The sequence below is a fragment of the Sciurus vulgaris genome, assembly GCF_902686455.1.
Source record: "Sciurus vulgaris genome assembly, chromosome: 5".
NCBI lineage: Eukaryota > Metazoa > Chordata > Mammalia > Rodentia > Sciuridae > Sciurus > Sciurus vulgaris.
In genome coordinates, this window is record NC_136465.1 from 51,264,113 (window position 1) to 51,286,538 (window position 22,426).

The 22,426-nt window shown below is 37.0% G+C and overlaps 1 protein-coding gene across 9 annotated transcripts in view; it reads left to right on the forward strand.

Annotated features, from left to right (window-relative positions):
* Window positions 1-22,426, forward strand: part of SLC20A2 (solute carrier family 20 member 2) — a 107,589-nt gene that overhangs the window by 35,249 nt on the left and 49,914 nt on the right. For all 9 annotated transcript variants that reach the window (XM_079142980.1, XM_079142979.1, XM_079142974.1 and 6 more), the window contains one exon: window positions 17,719-18,271. In XM_079142980.1, the coding sequence (XP_078999106.1) occupies window positions 17,983-18,271 (289 nt within the window). In that variant the 5' untranslated portion in view covers window positions 17,719-17,982. The remainder of the gene's footprint in view (window positions 1-17,718; window positions 18,272-22,426) is intronic.

Here is a 22,426-nt window from a genome sequence, read left to right on the forward strand (position 1 = left end):
GTTCTCACGATGTGGTCCCTGTACCCCCAACATCAACACTAACTAGGAATCTGTGAGAAATGCAGATTCTCAGTCCTGCCCAAGAGCTATTGATTCAGAAATTGTGGCAGTGAAGCCCATTAATCTGTATTTCTCATAAGCCTCTAAAGCAATTCTAATGCATGCTAATATTTGAGAAATACTAACAAAAGGGAGAATTTGGATGATGAAAAATGTAAACTCTTACCCTGAAGTCATCTAAAAATGCATATTTATTTGTTTGCAATGTTTACAATGTTATCTCTGAAGTCAGGAGATAAATGACCTCACAAAGTCCCTAGTAGCCCTAACTTTGCTCTGGATTTCTTTTTGTCACTTAGAGAAGATTAACAATTATCAGGAAATTTTGCAATGATTTCTGAATTCAGTAGTTAAGACAGTATTCATTTTACTTTTGCTTTTGTGTGTAGGGGGATATGTAGGATTCTTGGCGTTTATAACTACAGTTAATTACATGTTTACAGAGTATTAAAAAGTCTTTGAAATGAGAAAAGACAGGTTAGAGCTGTTTGGCTCAAAATCTACTTTGCCTCATAGGGGATGTAGAGATAAAGTTTGCAACGTATATACTAGTTATTTACTCAGTCTTTGAATCTTGATATGTTTGGGGGAAAAAAAAAAAACCTGACTGTCAGATATCAAACTGCATGAACTATCATTTTCTTCCTCTCATGTTTCAAAGTATATGAAGACCCTTGGAACATGGCGCGGTTGCACACTAAGATAGATATTATCGCACCATACCATGAGGTATGGAGAGTTGATTTAATAACCCAATGAGTCCTCCAAATACAGTGTCCTTTGAAAGCCATAACTCTCAATAATTATAACCAATAGGAAAAATTCCAGTCTGGTGGGACGAGGTTCTTAATGATAGCCATCAAAGGTTATCTGGGCTGGGATGAGGCTCAGTGGTAGAGCATATGTGTGACCCTGGGTCTATCCCCAAAGACTACTTTAATTTCTATATAAAGAGAATTAATAAATAGTTATTCTTTTTGGTATTTTTTTCCCTGGGAAAATTAAACTTTTTCTAAAAATCAATCTATAGGTAGGTGCACATATGTGCCACTAAAAATAGAAGTAGCTAAGTGGTTTGGGAGAAACTTTGTCTCATTATAATGAAAAAAATAAACTTGAAAGGCCAGAATAAAAAGCCTTTTATTGATTATTAGACTACTATGTAGGAATTACTGATCTAATAATTCAATAAAATATCCCCAGAAACAACTAATAATTTACTGATTAAATAATTTATGGTATTGCCCTATAAGGCACTTAAAATTATAATGCTAGATGTAGTAAAACTAGCATTTTATAAAATATTGTGTATTTCTGACCCTGTTTTTGTAAAAGTAGGTAAATATGTGCATGATCATGAAAAAAAGAAGATTGTGCCCCGAATATAAGCAATAATTATCTCCAGGAAACGAGTTTATGTGTAATTTCCCCCCTTCTCTTTGGCTTCATGTTTGTTAATTTTTTTCTTCAACAAGCATATATTACTTAAGTAAAAAATAAACTTACTGTAGAAAAACTATTTTAACTCATTTTTACATTAACAATTATATTTTATTTAACTTGGCAGTGGCCTATCAGGGGCTTGCATAATTGCCTAGCCCAACTGATAAAACTAGTACACTAAGATGTTAATAGTGGTTACTTTACAGTTGTCAGCTGGGAGCATTTTTCCTTGTTTTCCTTTCAAGTTTTTTGTATTTACCCAACATTTTTATATAAGCACATATTATTTTTGTAATGGAAAAATTTGACCTATTTTCAAGGCAGACTTGAGATGTTGGGAAGAAGCCCACACAAACTGATGTGTAACAGTGAATGATAAAGGTTAATTATGTTAATTCTGCAATACTAGAGGTAATCAGCAAATGTCTGATCTCACTATTGCCCCAATCTTCAATGAACTCTGGTCTCAAATTGGCCAGGATGTCAGGTTCAGTATCATTTGCAGAGCAGAGGAAGGCAGCTGGGATCCAACATATTTTTAAACCAATTAAAATAGTACTTATCCGTTTAAATTTGGTAAGGTGCCATCATTCAGGATCTTAAGTGCAAAATAGGGACTGATGGGAACATACTCAGTAGACCTCAGGAAACATCTTCAGTGACACTGAAGAGGGATGATGGAAAGAACGAGTCACCTGGCTAGTATTTCCAAAGTACTTATTTTCGTAGTATCAGAGTGTATCTCACCAGTGTTTACTAAAAATGATAGCACTTTAAGAGAGTCCTGGCTCAATTATTTCTGTCTCATGCTGCTAGGGTGTCCTTGTGGCCTTAATCAGAAGGTTATTTGTGGTGACTGTTTTGGGACTGGTGATTTAATAAAATCTTGAGCAAAAACAGTAGCTTCCCCCAAACCCCCTTTCAACCTGCTTTGTACAGTGACACGTGAGAATAAGTACTTCTGATGGTTATTTAAAGGGTCTCTCTCTGAAGTATGTTCTAAGATTCAGCTAGAGTGAAGTTGAATCTGTCACCTGGTCTACTTTGCGCACACAGGGTTAGATTGAGACTAGATTGAATCCACTTTCAATGGGACTATACCTTAAAATGTAATTTAAAATCAAACTGCCCTGAGAAACTAGAAGGAATCCAGGATACTATGTGCTGGATTTTGGCTTGACCTTTGATTTGGAACCTTTGTTACTCATAGATGAGTATTTCTGAGAACCCGAAAGCAGGTTTTTCAAGAGACCTTCTCACCATTCTTCATCATAACCAGGGAGGTTCCTCTTTTCATCCTCATATTTCTTTATCATCTTGTCTCCTTCTCCTGTAATCAGATGGTAGGTGTAATTATGTAATTCTCGCACTATTGCTTCCTGAAGGATGTGAAGATACATCCACTTGGAAAGAGAGATATCGGTGAACCTTGTAATTCAGATATTCAGTGGGTGGGGATTGTTCCAAGTGAGCATCATCCTGGGGCAATTCCTAGGACATCAGCATATCCGAGCTGCCAAGCAGTCACAAATGAGTTGAGTCCCAAGGCTCTCCTGCATGCTGTGTAAGCACAGGTATATGGCATGCCTCATCAGGGTGGAATAAACAGTTAAAATTGTTTAATAGAATTATTTGCAAATGGAATGGCTCAAAGGAAGGCAAAAACTGTTTCTCTGGGTCCTTAAAAGGGATAGAACAGATGAAAAATGAAAAATATTTTTACTGGCTATCAAGAAGGTGGGAAAACTGGTGGCAAGAGGTGGGAGGCTGCCTCTTATAAGAGGAAGAGGAGAATGAACCTAAATTTAAAGATCTGGGTTGAGTTTATTTTCTTCCCCTTTGTCTTTGCTTGTTCATTTGTCTTTTGTGTTGTTTTTGTCTTTACTCTGAAGACTAAAAGCAAATATAAGTATGAACGTAGTTAACATAGTGAGGTGGTTAGGAGTTTTAGATGAACTCATCTATTACAAAGGGTTTTTTTGTTGTTGTTGTTGTTTGTTTGTTTTTAAATAATAAAAAAAAAAAAAAGAGTGTTGCAGTAGACCTGACTTGAAATTAAAGTGGCGGCTGGCACAAGAATAGAAAACTCCTGGGAAGCTCAGTCACTTTGGGCCTTAGTCTGCTGGGCAAAGTGGAGTATCCCTAGGGACTTAGCAGGGCACATATCCGGCCACGTGCCTCTTTCTGTCAGGGCCTGATTTTGGCCATCTCTACTTTATTTTTTTAACCTGTGTTGGGTTTTCCCAGATCTTTGAGTTGTAGTGTCTTCAGGCTCTGTCAGACTTGTCAGTACTAATTAAATAAACCCAGAATTTTAACTTGAAGAAAAAATGACTCTAGAAGAAACTTATTTTGATCAGGCATGAGAACTTGAACTTGACATTATCCTATTACATTAAGTATTAAAATGATCTTTTTAAAGCTTGATTTTTATTTTGTTCTGAGAAGGCAATGGTGTAACAAGAAATACTTTATTTTCTAACTCTCCACTAAATATTAAGTGGTCAACTTCTAGGAACTCCTGTGATCAGATTTGATCTGAAGAGCAGTGTAGGTATAAAAATATGCTTTTCTAAAGGTAATCCTGGTTACTTTTCTGTTTATTTGTATGCATTAAAATCACTTTTCTAGTGTATAGTAGGTTTTACAAATGTACATATTTTTATGACCACTGTCACTGGCAGGATACAAAATAATTTTAACTCCCTAAAAAATACCCTACGCTACCATTTGTATTCATACTTCCCCTCCATCCCTTTGTCCCTGAACTGTGAAGTCAGTCTTTAAGCCACACACCTGTGGTACTGCATGAAAGTGTAATTGGTTAAAGAGGCTTTAGCTAACCTTTGACTAATAAATGGCTTATACTGTCCACCTAATTATCACTAAAAAGCCAGATTAAAATATAAAAACAAGGGGGAAAGCCTGAGTAGAGATAGTACCAGATGCATTGTAGGGGAAGTAGACTTCACAAAATTAATTTGATTAAATACACAAAACTCGGGCTGGGGAGATAGCTCAGTTAGTAGAGTGCTTGCCTCGCAAGCACAAGGCCCTGGGTTCAATCCCCAGCACCATCAATCAATCAATCAATCAATCAATAAATAAATACACAAAACTCAAATATCAAAGTGGGAGTATTGGTCAGTTTTTAGCAAAAAAAAAAATCAAGATTTAAACTGAATAGTATGACACACACACAAGGAAACGGCGTAGGCAGTAGTGGCTGCTTTTGAGAGGTGCATATACTGAACTCAGCAAAGATTTCAAATTAGCCATTATAAATATGTTTAAAGACTAGAGGAAACCATGTTTAAGGAATTAAAAGAAAGGGCAGCCATGGCTTATCAAATAGAGAATATTTGTAAAGAGATAGGAATTATTTTTTAAAAGGAACCAGGTAGAGCAATGACACCAAAAGAACAGGTGACAAAAGCAAAAATATTGGACTATATCAGAATTTAAAACTTCTATACATCAAAGGACACAGTAGAGTGAAAAACCAACTTACAGAATGGAAGATAATATTTATAAATCATATATTGGATAAGGGGCTCATATCCAGAACAGATAAAGAACTCGTATAACTCAACAATGATTAAGAAAAATCTGATTTTAAAATGGGCAAAGGACTTGAATAGACATCTGTCCAAATTAGAACTACAAATGGAGAGTTGGGCCTACATTTTCTTCCAGTAGGGCAGAGTCTCTGATCAAATGCCTAGATCCTTGATCCATTTGGATTTGAGTTCTGTACAGGGTGAGAGAGAGGGGTTTAATTTCATTTTGCTGCATAAGGATTTCCAGTTTTCCCAGCACCATTTGTTGAAGAGGCTACCTTTTCTTCAATGTATGCTTGTGGTACCTTTGTCTAGTATGAGATAACTGTATTTGTGCGCATTTATCGCTGTGTCTTCTATTCCATACCATTGGTCTTCATGTCTGTTTTGGTGCCAATACCGTGCTGTTTTTGTTACTATAGCTCTGTAGTACGATTTAAGGCCTGGTATTGTGATGCCTCCTGCTTTACTTTGCTCACTAAGGATTGTTTTGGCTATTCTGGGCCTCTTATTTTTCTAAATGAATTTCATGACCAAAAAAAAAAGAAAAAAATTGAAAAATGGCCAAGAAGCATATGTAAAGATATTCAACATCACTGATCATTAAGGAAATGAAAATCAAAACCACCATGTGATATCACCTTATACCCATTAGAATTGCTACTATACAGAGAAAAAAGAAAAGCAATAGAAAATAATGTATATTAACAAGGATATGGAGAAATTGGAACCCTGTACAGTGTTTTTGGGAAATAGTAGTGAGGTTGCTGTGGAAAACAGAATGAAAATTTCTCAAAAAAATTTAAAGTAGAACTAACAGATGATACAGTAGTTCTACCTCTGTATACATATCTGGAAGAATAGGAAGCACAATATCAAAGAAATATTTATATGCCCATTTTGATAGCAGTATTATTCACAACAGCCAAAAGATGAAGCAACCCAAATGTTCATTGATGAATGAATAGATAAACCAAATGTGAGCTATACATATAATGAAATATATGTATGTTATACATACATATACATTATTACTTATTTGAATTATTGAATATACTATATTTGGTAATGTATTAAATATAATAGTCTTAAAAGAGAAGGAAACTCCAACACATACTACAACATGAACGAATTGTCAAGACATTGTGCTAAGCAAAATAAGCCAGTCCCCAAAGGACAAACACCATTGGGGTTCTACTCCTATGAAGTACTTAGATAGTGAGATTTGTAGAGACAAAAAGTAGAATGTTGGTTGCCTGAGGGTAGGGGAAGCAGAGAATGGGGAGTTTAATGGGTACAGGATTTTAGTTTTATAGATGAAGAGTTCTATGGATGCATGGTGGTGATAGATGCACAACAATGTCAATGTGTTTAATGCTACTGAACTGTGTGTATACTTAAACACTGTTAGGATGGTAAATTTTATGTTCTGTGTTACCATATTTAAAATAAGTGTTTTAAAAATAAGGAAATTCAGGAGTTGAAAAGTACACTAACTGAAATGAAAAATTTACTAGAGAGGCTGAGTAGTAAACTTGAATTAGCAGAAAATTCAGCAAACTTGATAACAGAACAATAGAGATTGTACAGTCTAATGAGCTAAAGAAAAAAGAATAGAGAAAAATGAATAGAGCCACAGAGAAATGTGGGCCATCAGTAAGTGCATCAATGAGGAGAAAGGGGCAGGAAAAAAAATTTTTTTAATTTAAATATTTTTAAAGTATTTTAACTTCTCAAATTTTATGAAAAATACTAATTAGTACATCCAAGAAGTTTAATGAACCCCATTTAGGATAAACCCAAAGACATCTACATTCAGACGCATTATAGTAGACGACTGAAAGACAAAAAAAAGGAAATTTGGAAAGCAGCAAGAGTAAAATGACTGTCACATACAGTAGAATTCCAATAAGGTTAAACACTGTCATCTCTTGAGACACAGTGAGGCCAGAAGGCAGCAGGATGACATAGTGAAAGTGCTGAAAGAAATGATCTCTCACAAAGCTGTCTTTCAAAAGTGAAGACAAAATAAAAACCTCTCAAATAAAAACTGAGAGAGCCATTGCTGTCAGATCCGCCTTACCAGAAATACTGAACAAGTAGCCCATGCTGAAAAGAAGTGACAGTAGGCAGTGAGTTGAGCCACCCCCCCCACCACTGCGGAGTCTTCAATAGGTACCAAAGCTCTGTTAGAAGTAGTTAAATGGGTAATGATAAAAGATAGAATAATTATACATTTTTCTTTCTTTTTGAGCTTGTGTAAAATATCGTGAAAGAATTGCAAATGTCTGGTTGCTTTCTGGTTATATATGAAAGGTCTTCCTATTTATATCAGAGTATCCTCCCTTGCTCAAAGTTGTCTGAAGAAAAAACGGAGGCTAAGGGAGCCAATTCTTTTGATCATACAAAAGGAACAAGTGTCAGTGTTCTCAGAATGAGGAAATGGTTTTCAAAGAAATCTCATAAACTCTCTTATCTTTTCTATGCTATTTTAGGTATTTCCATGGTTCTTTGAAGGTAAAAATTTTTTTAAAGAGGCTTATGGTTTCTTGATGTAGTAAAAAGATTCCAATTTAGGTAGTCTCTGTGGAAGAAATTCATAGAACTACTAAATTTCTACCTGACATTAATCAAATGAGAAATTCTGTGAATTTTTCTTTAGCCTGATTACACTGTTAATTTGGCAAATTATTGGTAGATTTGAATCAAGTTCCCACACTTCTGATGAAGCCCTTCTGAGAACTGGACATTGTCCTATTGAGCAAAGTGGAAGAGACTGGCTAAATCCATTTAATAATTATCTGTACTCTTGCTTTTTCTGCTGCTTACTAACTATTGCTTAAGAATCTCTGGAATGAGAACAAGAAATATGGGGCTGTAAGTTGAGCATGGAAAATAGTTAAGATAAAAATCATTAATCAACTCTTCTATGTATATTAGTATTGTATATTAATGGAAAAACTTTGCAGTAGTATCTGGAAATCAAGGTTTTATAAGTACCATCCCTATTTTGATTGAGCCCCAAAATAATCAGAAAAAATTAGCAAACAAATATGTAAGAACCAGGATATCTATTTACATACATGGTTCCATTTTAAACTGACTGAAAGGAAAGTATTTCCCTAATATAGCTCTTGGAACTTAGCCCAACCACCCAACACTTAAGGGCACAGAATTGGAACACATGATCCTAGGTTTGCCAGTTGATAGACATTTCATATGATAAATGATTTGCTTGTGAAAACCAACCGATTTTTGATTATTAGTGAAAAAGAAAAAACCTTAGGACCCAGGAGAAGCTTTCTATAGTGAGTATAGAAAGGGTGAAAGGGGGGAATGTTTAAAAGACTTTTCTATCTTAGAGTGGGAATAAGTGTATCAAACTCAGCTACTCAATCTTGTCCTTTGCTTTCAAGCAGCATTGTACCTAAAACAGTCTAGCAAGGTAATGATCTATTTTAAAAACCTCAATTGTAGGTAATTCTATATTTTCAATAGGAACTAATTTCAGAGCACAACAGCTCATTCTCTTATGTTTTCCCTCCTACCCAAATGCAGTCTTTCTTTCCTATTATCTCTTTTCTCTTCGTATTGGGGATTGAACCCAGGGGTACTTTACCACTGAGCTATGTCCTCACCCCTTTTATTTATTTATTTTTTTGAGACAAGGTATTGATAACTTGCCCAGGCTGGCCTCTTCCAGTTTGTGATCCTCCTGCCTCAGTTCCTGGGATTACAGGTGTGCGCCACAGCACCTAGCCCAGTCATTTTTATTACACGAAAGACTACTTCCTTGTGCTACATGCTCAGATTTGAGTGGCTGAAATATATTTCCTTATAATATTTTTCCATGGGCTCATTGCATTATAAATTTAAAATGAAAATACTTAAGCTTGTTTACAGTCACCTACCATATAGCCATTCCAGTTCCACTAAAACATCACCAAGGAAATGGTCCCTCACCTTTCCTGAGGCAGTCTGTCAACTTCTAAAAAATACTTGCTGTGGGAGTCATGTAGCACCTTCTAAATCTTTTCTTCTTTAGATCAAATCACTCTTAACTCCTTGAACTTTATCTCATTTTAATTATTTTTGCTGGTTATTTCTTTATCCTTTAAAAATATATTTACTTAATAGACTTGTATAATAACACTCCCAGAGAGCAAAGGCTGAGTGGAAAACATCTAAATAATACAAAAGCTTTATGAGCTGGAAAGAAATTTAAATGTCAGAATGAGAAAAATGTAGGAGGGAGAGTGAATACAGCAGGAATGAAGCCTGGAGAGGAGAAAGGCTGCAGAAGGCCTGACCCCTTCAGGATCTCAAGTGGAAACTTTAGATGGAGCACCAAAATAAGTTAGTTCACGTTCCATAAATTCATGAAGTCTGTCGATTGCCCTGCTTAAGAAAGGGTCAAAAATTTCCAACCCCTTTCCCCGCAGGACAATCCTGTGGTTCCCAGTTTCAGGCTAAAATGCTTCTTCCAGATCCTGTGGTCTCTGGTTGATGTAGAATAATAGAGTTGGACAGGACTTGAAGATATCATCTGATCTTGACAATTTCCAGGGATGAAGGCTCTGCAGCTTTCTTGTACTCCACTCATTTTATTGCCCCTTCCTTATCCCATGGGCTCTTCCTTCCACCCTCTCCTTATACCCCACCCCCAACTTAAGCCAAGAAATTTCAACTCTCAAAACAAGAACTAGTGGCATCAAGGTTTGATGAATGTCAAACACATACATCACTACCTAGTTTCTTTTTTATTTTACTTCTACCATGACTCATAGTACTAGACAATGTGTTTAGGAACTCGTTGTTTTACTTTGACTTAGGACAGTCACATCTTTCAAATGACCAAAATTGAACTCAATATTTTCTAAAGTTGCCTCAAAGTCAAATGTTCTATGAATTTATAATTCTTTGAACTAAAACAGGAATAAAAGGGTAATTGTAGGTTGCTTCTTGAAATACTATTTCAGTAAAAAATAAAAAGAGGCCTGCAAAGTACTTGGCACCATGAGGACATTTTTTAATTCTGTTCAGTTGTGATGGCCAAACCTCAAGTGAAGCAGAAGAAAGATGAAGGAAGAATCTTGAGAGAAGGAAAAAGTGTGTATGAATAGGGACCCAAACATCCTACAAACTAGAGTGTAAGAGAAGACTATTGGGCCACTCAGAGATCTTTTCACCAAGTACCCAGCCTCTAGAACAAAAGATATTCTTGAAAGTAAAAAACAGATAAATAAAGGAATAAATAAGATGTGTTTTATGTCTTATGTTGTAGGGCAGTAAGCCTGAAAAAAAAAAAATTGCTTGACAGCTCCAGGTCGAAAACATGATAGATTCATGATACATTCATTTGTTTATTAAAGAAGTATAAACATACTTTGGTGATACATTCCTAAATTTTTTTAAAAATGTACTTTCATTTGTAGTGTACTGGAAAGGCCTTCCAATGATAAAAGTGGTAAATACTTACAGTAGTAAATGGGGGAAGCTACAGCTAAAGATGTGGCTCTGTGGTAGAGTATTTGCCTGCCAAGAGTGAGGCCCTGGGTTCAATCCCTAGCACCTGCAAGAAAAGAAAAGAAAATGTGTTTATCAATCCTGGGCATGCTTTAAAGTCTTATTGCTAGGTGAATTCTTAAACATAGTTGAGATATTATGGCCACATATAATTCTGTATACTGATTTTTCACTTAGCATTAGTATGTGCCAATGTCATGAAAAACTCTCAAGTTGCATCAGTTTTGTAACTACATATTTCATCTTTAGAAGTTCCCACTATTTTTCCAGCCACTCCCCTGTCTAGGGACATTGAGAAGGCTTCCTCTTTTTCATGATTATAATAAATGACACTGCAATAAACATCTTTGTACAACTATATTTGCCCATATTTCAAATTAGTGTGTCTCCATTTGAGATTAATGTCATAAAAAACACCCATACCTTACCTGGATATTCAAGATGGAGTACTGAAATTGCCACACATCTGACACAGCCTGGCAAGTTTTTGAGAACCATTTCGTACATGAAAATACATGCTGTTTCTTAGAACGGACTAAAACATTCTTGACTGTCTTGTGGGTGATGGTATTACAGAACATTATTCTCCAGATACATTATAGATAACTTTACAGAACTGATTTTAAGTTAATATGAATTACAGATCAAGGTGACACTTTTATTATGACTTGCTCATATTCAGAGTTTCTTTAATTAACTTCCTTGAAGCTCTCAGTGTCAGTACTCACAAGTCCAGATTTAAAATATCTTCAATCTGGAGATCCCTCCCATTGGACTGATTTCCAGCTAATGTTTATATTTGCCCTAAACATAAAAGCTAATAAATGGGTTTCTACCTTTTGGATCCTTTAGAAGTCATTTGGGAGACTTGTCTTCACAGGAGAGCCCTGCTTTTCTTTTTCTCTGAGGAAGTACAAAATCATTGATTTGGAGAAGGTCAGTGGCCTGACAGCAGCAGACCTGTTTTCCTCATATCTAGCCTTGGAAGAGTTATATCTTTAATCTCTTCCTGTGGAACTTCACATTTACATTGCTATCTCAGCATCTCCTCTAATTGATCTATATTTGCTCTTTACTTCTCTATGCCATTGTTTTAAATATGGTGTAATAACCTGAATCCTAGTTGAACTGGCAGGTTTTACTATGTTTTAGTGGCAGATTCTCCTTTTCATTGAATATGAGAACTATTCCTTCTTTTTTTTTTAAACTATATTATTTGTATAATATCCTGGGAGACTTGGGATAGGGGCAATGCTTGCAATATAGAAAAAAATATCAAAAGCAAATGTTACTTTTTTTGACCAGTAATGTTTTATAATCAGTTTTAATGAGTTTTATATGCAATAAAGTTCAATTAGTGTAGTTTCATGAGTTTTGACAAACACATACAGTAGTATAACCACCACCATCCTCAGAATTTCGACAAAAATTCCTCGTACATGACTGAGTTATGTGATCAGAATACCCTTTACTTTATAAGAAACCATCAAATTGTCTTCTAATGGGGTTTTATCTTTTTGAAACCTTTTATTGTTTTTTTTATCTCTACTTCTTCACCTTCTATCCCTCAAAAAAGCTTCTATCCTTTACAGTGTGTGTCTCTCTAACCAAAGACAAGGCCAAGATTTGTACACTGAGGAAGAAGAGCAGGACAGAGGGAGGTGACTTGGTATACCCACGTGACTACTAGATGGGGTGGAAAGCAAAGGATTGAAAGAAAGATCTTTCTAGAAGTATTTTGGAACCTTGTTATTTTCCTGGGTCTATGATGATACCAATTACTTTAAGTTGCTTGGGGCTCACCACAACTCACAAAACATTTTTACATAATGAGCTTTGATCCTCACAATTCTGTAAAATACATGTTACCACCATCCCCATTTTACAGATGATGAAACTGGATTCAGAACATGTCTGTGAGTTATCCAAGACAGCTGCTGGTTAGTAGCAGAGATAGGATCAGACCTCAAGTTTCCTGACTTTCGAGCTATCAGGGCTTTATCTGCTAATGATGATAACAGCGGTCCCAAGTTATCACTTCTAGTGTGTACATAACCAAAGTTATGGTCTATTACCTCCAAGTTTCAGAGGGTCATTTAGGTGACTTGCCCAGCATGGTGTAGCCAGTAGCTGGCTGGACAGGAATGGACACAGAGCTCTTACTGAAGGTCTTTCCCCTTCTCCATGTGGAGTAAAAAATATCTCCTTTTTCAATCTCAGAAGAGGAGAAGGGAAGACACAACAGATTAGCAAACTACCATTGCAATCCCTTTTCCAGTTTTAAATCTGCACCTCTTCATGTTGGATATCTTTCATCTCCATTCTTGAACTTTGTGTTCATGCTCTTTATCCTCGTTGAGTGAACTCCCTTCTTCCATAGGTTGACTATGGACCAGTCCTTCAAAATTGCAAATTTTCTCATATATTAGCTTTGACAGCATTCCAAAGCAGGGACCCTTCTACCCAAATTTCATTTTGCAAAGATGCGTTAATTGCCACAATTCTTCAGCATTCCTGCTTTTAATAGTGAGGGTGAGAGGAAATTAGGTACAGTTGCAACTGATGCTCATACAAGTTACAAAGAGAGAATCCAGTCTGTGGTGTGGTGTAGCTCAGTGGTAGAGAGCTTGGCTAGCTTGCATGAAGCCCTGGACTTGATCTCCATTGCCACAAAAACAAACAAACAATAAACAATCTAATACTTGAGTCCTGCTGAGTGGCCTCTTTGGGCAGTGAGAGTGGAGCTGGTACATAGATAAAGGAACAGGGTAATGGGAGGCAGTTGAAGCATTGAAGGTGCTGGGGAAAGAAAGTGAGGAACTTGTTGACATACTACAAATTTGGGAGATGGAACTTAAGAAACCCTTCAGTGCCTCTTGGAGTAATTAGAAAACACTCTTAAGATTCCTGCTGCTCAGTGGAGGAAGTCTGTGGTATTTGAAAATTGAAGAGTGTCTTGTAATATTCATATCTGCAAATCCCAGCCATGTAGGAGGCTTTCATAGTTGGGGAAAGAGAAAGTTAAGAAGCTTGTTCCAACCATCTTTCATTTTTGATGTAGTAATGTTGACTCTTTCCAGAAATACCCTTGTAGGGGAGTTAGAAAGAACCAGAGCATTAACTGAAAATTCTGAACAGTACTGCCCCCTTGTTGAAGGTAATTGCTGTGGAAAGAGAGATGGCATTTCCTCATGCTGTTACCACACTTGAGTCCTCCCTATCTCACATCTACATGGTTTTTATGAACTCTTATATATTGATTCCTTCTATTAACTACCTTTATGCTATGTCTAGTTTTCCCCACTCCAGTATTAAGTATTTACTTGTGTTTTTTCTGATTCTCCTCAGGTTTTGATTTTTACATTTAAATCTTTTGTTTTTGCAGTGAGGTATGGGTCTATTTTTTTTTTTTTTTTCCCCTTCCAAACAGCCAGTCATTAACAGTTGTCTCAACATCATTTTATTGACTGTGTCAGTGTTTCCCCACTGATTGGATATCCACCTTCAAATACTACTTTCAGACTGTCAATACTTTCACATATCATACCTGATCAGACTTCATTCATCCTGAATTTGGCCTTCTATGTTCTGGGCAATTTAAGATTTCAGCTGCCCACATGGTGTCCTCTGGCCTTCCAGTGGCTCAGTTTCATCTTTATCTGTGCAGCAGATTGTGTAATCATTTAAGCATTTGTTTTATTTTACTCAAGTTTGAAAAAATTAAGAGAAAAGAGTGAAAAATCAAAGTGTTGTTTTAAAAAATAAGTCTTCTAAGTTGAGTACAATACATTTAAGATATAGAAATCATTTAGGTTACAAAAAAAAAAAAAAAAATGGCAAGCCTTTCTCAACCTGATGCTTATTGGACTCAGAATGGTTAGGTTAGATTATGAATGTGAAGGAGAAAAGCCAAATTAAGAAACACAGGGCTGGGGTTGTGGCTTGGTGGTAGAGCACTTGCCTGGCATGTGTGAGACCCTCTGTTCAATCCTCGGCACCACATATTAAAAATAAATGAATAAATAAATAAAAAATCCATTGGCAACAACAACAACAAAATTTTTTTTAAAAACCAAGAAACAGACAAAGTTGTGGAACTAAGTAGTCTAAGATTATCTAAGTAGGAAAGGCAATCTAGGCTGAAATGATGTCAATGATATCATAAAGATGACTAATAACCTTCCCGAACAAAACTGAGCAAAGGACACAGCTGCTCTGGTATATATTCTTCTTTTCTGTGCTCATGATTTACCTCTAAGTGTGTCACATCTATAAGAAAACCTATAGTCAAACCCTATCCTAACACTAAAAAGAAAAACTGAACACAAAAGAGAAAAAAATAAAAAAAACGCTACTCAGTTATTTTACAGTCTAGTTCCATAAGTCAGTAGCCATCTAACTTTTTTTGACCCCTATATGCAAACCATGATCATGTCCTGTTGAATTTTACTTTTCTTTCCTCATCTACCACCACCACTGTGGTCCAGGATTCCTCATCTCATGCCTGAACCATAATTCATAATTAGTCTCACCACATTCATGCTTGCCTTCTGTCAGTCCATTGTCTATGCTGCACCCAGAATGATCTTTAAAAAATGCCAAGTCTGATTATGTCAGCACCCCCTCGGATTTAAACCCTCATTGGTACTCCCTTGTTTCCATGGTGGCCACTGTCTTTAATATGACCCACCTCAAATTTCATCATAGTTTCCCTCTCCCTGGCCTGCCTCCAGTCTCTTCTTCCTAGAATGAGAATTGTCTGGAATGAACACCCCCCACAAGCCCAAAATTAATTCCCACCACCTGTAGATCTCAGGTAAGCCTTTCCTGCCCTCAGATAAGGTCATGCTCCAGTCCACTCTTATGACACAGATTGTCTTGTCTCCTTCCTTCATAACGCTTCTCACCACAGCATGTTGTCACACTTACGTGGTTATTTGATTAGTATCTGCTTCCTTCACTGGACTGTAAACCCCACATGTGCCAGGACCACATCCATTCTTATTTACTGTATTCCTAGTGATTAGCCCAAAGGAAGTTCCCAATAAACATTTGCTGATTGTTGTTCCTATTTGCCCTATTGGCAGCCTAGTCTGATAAACAAGATTTCATCAAGAATCTGTTTATATTTTAAGGTAGATAACATTGGCTCCAAATACTTTTATTTTGATTTTTATTTATAGATTTAATGTGCCCATAATATTAATAAAATTCTCTTTTCAGTGGAATATTATCTTTTGCTTCACAGTGGTCTTTTCATTTGTCTCACGTGGAATCTGAATCTTCAGAATTGCATAGGCTAAAAATCTTAGAAAATGATAAGATCTATCCATGTACATTTCTATTTAATTGTGTGCCTATAATATTGCATACATAGTTAATACTTAATATGTTTGTTGACCTTTATTATGTATTATTTTCATTTGAACATTCTGTATCCACAATATATGGTTCGGGGAGGAAAGGAAAAAAATTGTTTACTACACTACCACTCTAACTCAACCTCTGTTATAATTTTAGTATATTACATTTTGGTGTGTGTGTGTGTGTGTGTGTGTGTGTTTCCTTGCAGTGCTGGGAATCAAACCCAGGGTCTTGCACATGCTAGGCAAGAACTCTACTACTGAGCTACATCCCCAGGCTATCTTTTTATTTTTTTAAGTGCATTATTAGCATTGCTATAATCACAATATATATAAAAATTTGCATCCTGCTTTTTCCCCTTAAATACCTTATAGTTGATTGATCAAAGTATTATATTCTGTATGACATTGCAGTTAAGACTAATTCATTCAGTGCGATTTAATAAACATTTATGAGGAAACACACTGTGCTAGGCACCATTCTGTACATCTAACACCTTTCAGAGAAAATCCACAGTTTTACTTTGACTATATGATAATAGAATACTATAATTAGGAAGCATTTAGTGACATTTTTACTGCACAGATATATTTCGTGGCATCTCCTGTCCTTCCTCAAAGAAGGAAGAAGCATTTGTTTAATAGCTTCTTTATTCATTTATTCAGCAAATTGGGGATTACCCCCATGCCAGGCACTAATCTATGCACCCGAGATTCAGCAGTGAATTAAAATCCCTACGTTCTATTGGGGGAACACAGTGCAACAAGAATGAATGAATGAATGAATAAGTCAGGTGAAAAGTAGAGGAAGAAAAACAGTAGGGTAAGAGGGATGAATAATGGCATGTAGGAGGGCTGCTCCTTTCTAAGGTCAGGGAACACCTCTCTGGATGGTGACATTTGAGCAGAGACCTAAATGGAGTGAGGAGTGAGCTGTGCAGCTGTCAGGGGTAGTATTTTTCCTGGAAGAGGGATCCTCAGGTACAAAAGCCTTGAGGTTTTCAAGGAATAGCAAGGAGCCAGAGTGAGAGGGTAGATAGAAGTTGAAGTTAGTTGGAGGTGAGGCCTCTGGGTTTTCCTCTGAGATGGAAAGTAGCAGAAGAGTGACTTGATCTGACTCATGCCTTAATAGACCTCTTCATTCTCTAGCCTTCTCTGTTCCTCCTCTGAGGTCCTTTAGTTCCCACCTTCATCACCCTCTGTATGAATGACCTTGAAGCAGAGCTTGTAGACTTTCTTGTAGAAGAATGCATGATGTACTCATAGCATGAAATGATTATTCCCTGTGCCTACATGTATGGATAGATAATTAGCCATACTCTGTGGTGTCACAGGATCAGATGTGATTATAACCCTTCTAAGGAACTAGGCACATTCCACATATTTGAAAAATTATCTTAACATTTCATTTCTTAATCTTTTGCTCACTTGAGGTAATTGTTCCTCTCTGAAAATAATGACCAAATGTGGTTTTCAAATGGCATTAAAAAACTTAACCTAGTAAGGCTTACTATCAGCCTATAATTATTAAGCATGCTTCATCCTCTGACATTCTAGAATCCAGCTTATTTTTTTAAGTTTTATTTGTTGTCGGTATGGGGAGGGGTTAGCCTAATTATAATCTTCCTTGAATTGCTTTATGGTTAGATCTGTCACATGCCAAAGTTAGATCCCATTAGCAGGCTTAAAACATTTATTTCTGAAAGAACAAACTGTTACATGTTGCTTAGGGTAATTGATTTCTTTTGTTTTCTTTCTTGTTACAGGAGGAGACATCACAGCTTTCCCAGATTGGGAGAAAAAATATGGAATGTGTTTTACCGCTGACTGAACACAACCAAATGAACTGTACTGACAGTAGTTTGAAAACCAGCAGTTAGCAGTTTGTTCAGACTCTAACACTGTCCAGCACTTTCCAGAGCAAACTCACTGTTTACAAGAACTCTCGGCCTTACGAAGTTTATAACCTCAAGCTTTGTTTATTTAAAATATTTCTGCGAAAGAAAAGTACCTGAAGCCTATTTTCCAAAATGGCCATGGATGAGTATTTGTGGATGGTCATTTTGGGTTTTATCATAGCTTTCATCTTGGCATTTTCTGTTGGTGCAAATGACGTTGCCAATTCGTTCGGTACCGCTGTGGGCTCTGGTGTGGTGACCTTGAGGCAGGCATGCATTTTGGCTTCAATATTTGAAACCACCGGCTCTGTGTTGTTGGGGGCCAAAGTAGGAGAGACTATTCGAAAAGGTATCATTGATGTGAACCTATACAACGATACCGTAGAAACACTTATGGCTGGGGAAGTTAGCGCAATGGTTGGTAAGTAGCATAAATCTCCACACCAATGAATGATGGTCCACTGGCCTGTTTCCCTACTCCTACTCTTACCATATCCATAAGAGTGATTTTTGTTTTCACTTTCCACAAACTGGTTTGATGTTTCATACTTACTGATTTTCACTTTCTGCATTTTAATTTGTGATTTTTTTTTTAAAGTGTTTAAATTTCAAGCATTTATTTTCTCAAAGTATTAGAGTCTTGGTGGTTACAATAAATTTCAGCTAGGTGAATACTTTTCACAAAAGCTTAGAAAAATATATTTGTAGAATAGCTCTTCATTGTTTTAGAGTTGTTTAAAAGTTATTGAAGAAGTAATATTACCTAAATGTTTTTTCAAAGCTTACTTATGAAATTTCCCTGAATTTTGGTTTATAGTTTTTCTTAAGATTTTTCATCACTTAGGATGCAGCATTTTGAAATGTGACTGTCAAAAAAAAAAAAAAAAAAAAGACTGGAGGTGTGACTCAGTGGTACAGCACTTGCCTATCATGTGCAAGGCCCTGGCTTCTATCCCCAACACTGCAAAAACACATGACAGCAAAACAAATATTTATTGGGCTGAGTGAGAATACACATTTAGCATGCACAAGGCCCAGGGTCCAATCCCCAGCACCAAAAATCAAACAGATAATATATATTATTTTAACTTTTGTGTTCTTAGTTTAAGTTCTAGTGCCATTACCAAATGAATCTTAAGTGGTTACGTTTCAAGAAGTTCTGGTCTTTTTTGTTATCAGTATCATTTTTTTGGCTCTTGTTTTGATTTTCCTCTTCTACCACTGGGAACTCCTTTTGATATATGTATGGGTATTTCTGGCCAAAAGATAATTTTATGTCACCTGTGTATATCATGACCTTTTATTGGTAGTTTTCTGTTGTCTAGATGAAGAAAAGAACTGAGGTGAGTGAACTGTGTTGACGTGCAAATAAACTGGTTGGTCAATGTGATTTCTCCCTTGCCCACAGTTACCATAGACTTGAAACACTATGGGGGCACTTCCTTATAGTTGAAAGAAAATTCCAGGCAGGAGTACATTAAGTGCAGCTGACAGGACTCTTTCTCTGCTTGCCTCTAGGTAGAGATGACGTCACAGCAGACAGCTGATCTATACGGGTAATTTGGTTAGGGAGAAGAGGGTTAGAGAGGAATTCTGCCACCTTCTGCTTTCAACAGGACATATCCTTTTGTAGGAAGAGTCCTGCAGTAGGAGGTAAGAAAGATGCTGGTGTACCAAGAACACAGCCACATTCCACAGGTCCCTAGTTATTTATGGTGTCACTAGCATTCCTTATGCACCCAGAATGTGGAGATTACTTGCCATATTAAAGGTGAACCATTATCTTTCTTTATAGTTAGTTTTAGAAGTTATTGGAGGCATCTGATCAAAACAGATCAATATACTAAGGTGTTCGATATTAAAAACACAGTAGGAAAAGAGGTTCCTATTTCTCAACATTTTGTGTTGTAAAGATGTAAGTTTCTAGACTGCTTTAATTCTAACCACTATTGTAATTATTGAATTTCATTTACCTTCACAGAATAAGTGTATCTCCACAGTCAGATATAATTGAAATTCCCTTAGAAAAATAACCGTTATTTTTAAAATTCATCCTTGGTAGTTATGATAGATATCTAAAATTTAATCATATCAAGCTGAAATTAAGATTTTTCTCAACAAGATAATGTGGGCAAGATGCATTGAAAGCATGGGAGAAATAGAAACACTGACAAAATTCAATGAAATTTTTCTTCTTGTGAGGAAAATTTTTGAGCAATGGTTGTTCTTATTAAAAAGATTAGTTACTGAGGCTACCCTGAGGTCTTAAGTTAGAAAGTTTTGTGAACTGAGTTTTATGTCACTACTAATTTTTTGTATAGTCAATATAACTTGTCCAGTTTTTCATTTTTCCCACTCCTGGCCTTGACTCTTTACTGAAAGAATGAAGCTACTTACCTCAACTAGAATTTGGGTTTACCAAAGCAATTTGAGGTTTTGCTTCAATAACATGATTGTTTGCTTTGGATTTTTTTCCTCTCTCTTTCTTTTTCTTTTTTCTTTTTTCTTTTTTTTTCATGTGTGATTAGTTGAATTTCAAAGCCAGTATGTATTTGGGATTGGGGGAGTTTATTTGAATTACCTAGATTTTAAAAACAGAACTCCTTGCAGAGGAGCTGTATATGTTTAAGATGGTAGCATAATTATTATTGGCCAAAACCAAAGCTAATTTTGTTCAGAAGTCCAGATTCTTCTAGTCTTCCTCTTGAAATTCTACCTTCAGTTTTTTCTTCTCCCTCTCTCTCCCTGCCCTTTTATTGTATTCTATTGTGTTCTTTTTTTTTTTTTTTTTCTTCAATAAATTCTCCCCCATCCCATGGGGCCTCTATTTTTCTGTTAGAGTTATGTTAGAGTCAAGTTGGTTGGGTGGGTAGATCAAATTGTTAATGCCATCTCTACTTCCTGAACAAGTTATCTTCTGACACTCATATTCAGCCCTAAAGCAGTTATCTACTTTGTATGAAACCACCAACTGTTGCCAATACCTACTGAGAATTCAAAACTCAGCATCTTCTCATGGAAATACCCACACTTGTGCAAACTATTTCCTTGAACTGCTGTAAGAAGCATATAGACCCCTTATAGCCACTCAGCATCTTCTCATGGAAATACCCACACTTGCGCAAACTATTTCCTTGAACTGCTGTAAGAAGCATATAGACCCCTTATAGCCACTCAGCATCTAGGCTGCCAAGCCCTGCCCAGTCCCTGCTATCCTCCATCTTCTCTTTCCGGTCTGTGCTCCACCTTCATCCACACCTGTCTCTACTATGACCCTCAACCTTTGCTCTGCCACTTCTTTCATCTTCCCAGGATCCTGTTGCCTCAAAGATGCCTGTCTTGCCCTTTTCCCTAGGTTTTTCTTACATCCTTATCCCATAGTTAATCCCTCTCCTCTTTGTAGGATGTTATTATCTTACATTAAAATCTCTCTTTTCCCCTTTTTTCTTCTGGATGTGAATGTAATCCCATTTACCTTCAGCTGTTCCAGAGGGTTAGGAGGTTCTCACCCACATCCAGGTCCCCACGCCATGCCTGCTCCATCTTCCCCCCCTTACTGCTGTTCCTTTCTTCTTCTCCTTCTCCTCCTCCTCCCCCTCCTCCTCCTCCTCCTCCTCCTCCTTCTCCTTCTTCTTCTGTCTCTCTCTTTCCCTTCCTCCCTCCCTCTTTCTCTCTCTTCCTTCTTCCCCTTGCAGGCAGTCCCCACACCCCTTACGCTTCCTTACAAACTCTCCTCCAGGATATATTTTACAAAGTCAGCCAGAGAAAGGAGAGCACCTTTCAGGAAGGAATATCCTGTCTGAATGCAACAGGGTGAGTTTATACCATGCTCTTACATTCCTAGATTTAAGTGATGGTTCTGGCTATGAAGCTTGCTCCAAACTCTGGCTTTATTTTTAGAATAACTTAGTCCCTGTGGAGCCCAGGGCTCAGATGTGAAGCTTAAGGAATTGTCCTCAGGGAAGCCTAGGTGCTGCCATGGAGCCTGTTACCAGCTTGGCAGCACAAAGCTGGCCCCTTCTTCTTCCAACACACGATTCAGGGATAGACACAGGGTCACAGCCGGCCTCAACTCAAAGGTCAGCACGCCTGGCCCTCACTGGAGCAGCTGTCCATGTTGCCTCACAAACTGGGACCTGTGCAGCCATAAATGACCCTTCTGTAACTCAGATGTCTTTGAAGGAAATGCCAGGGGTCTGCCTAAAGAGGTGCTGTGCTGCCAAGCAACCCGGCTTCCAGAATTAACATTTGGGATTAATAATGTACCCAGCTTATCTGCCAGACTCTTTATTCCTGTACAGTTCTGTACAGGCTTTTCAGCAACTGCTTCTGAAAGCGATCTCTCCCAGCTGATGCTTTTAATACTCACTGCAAAATCTGATCTGCTTATGAAAATATCTCAAGTGAACTGTAGCCTAGAAAAATATTAAGCCTAGGAAAGAGTGGTGGAATGGAAGGAGAGGACACAAAACTACACGGAGGGCTCCCAAACACACCAGCAGGATCTGAAAGCAGATGCCCAACTTTGGCCTAAATATCACAGTTGTTTTTCTTGAGAGGCAAAAAAAATTTCTTA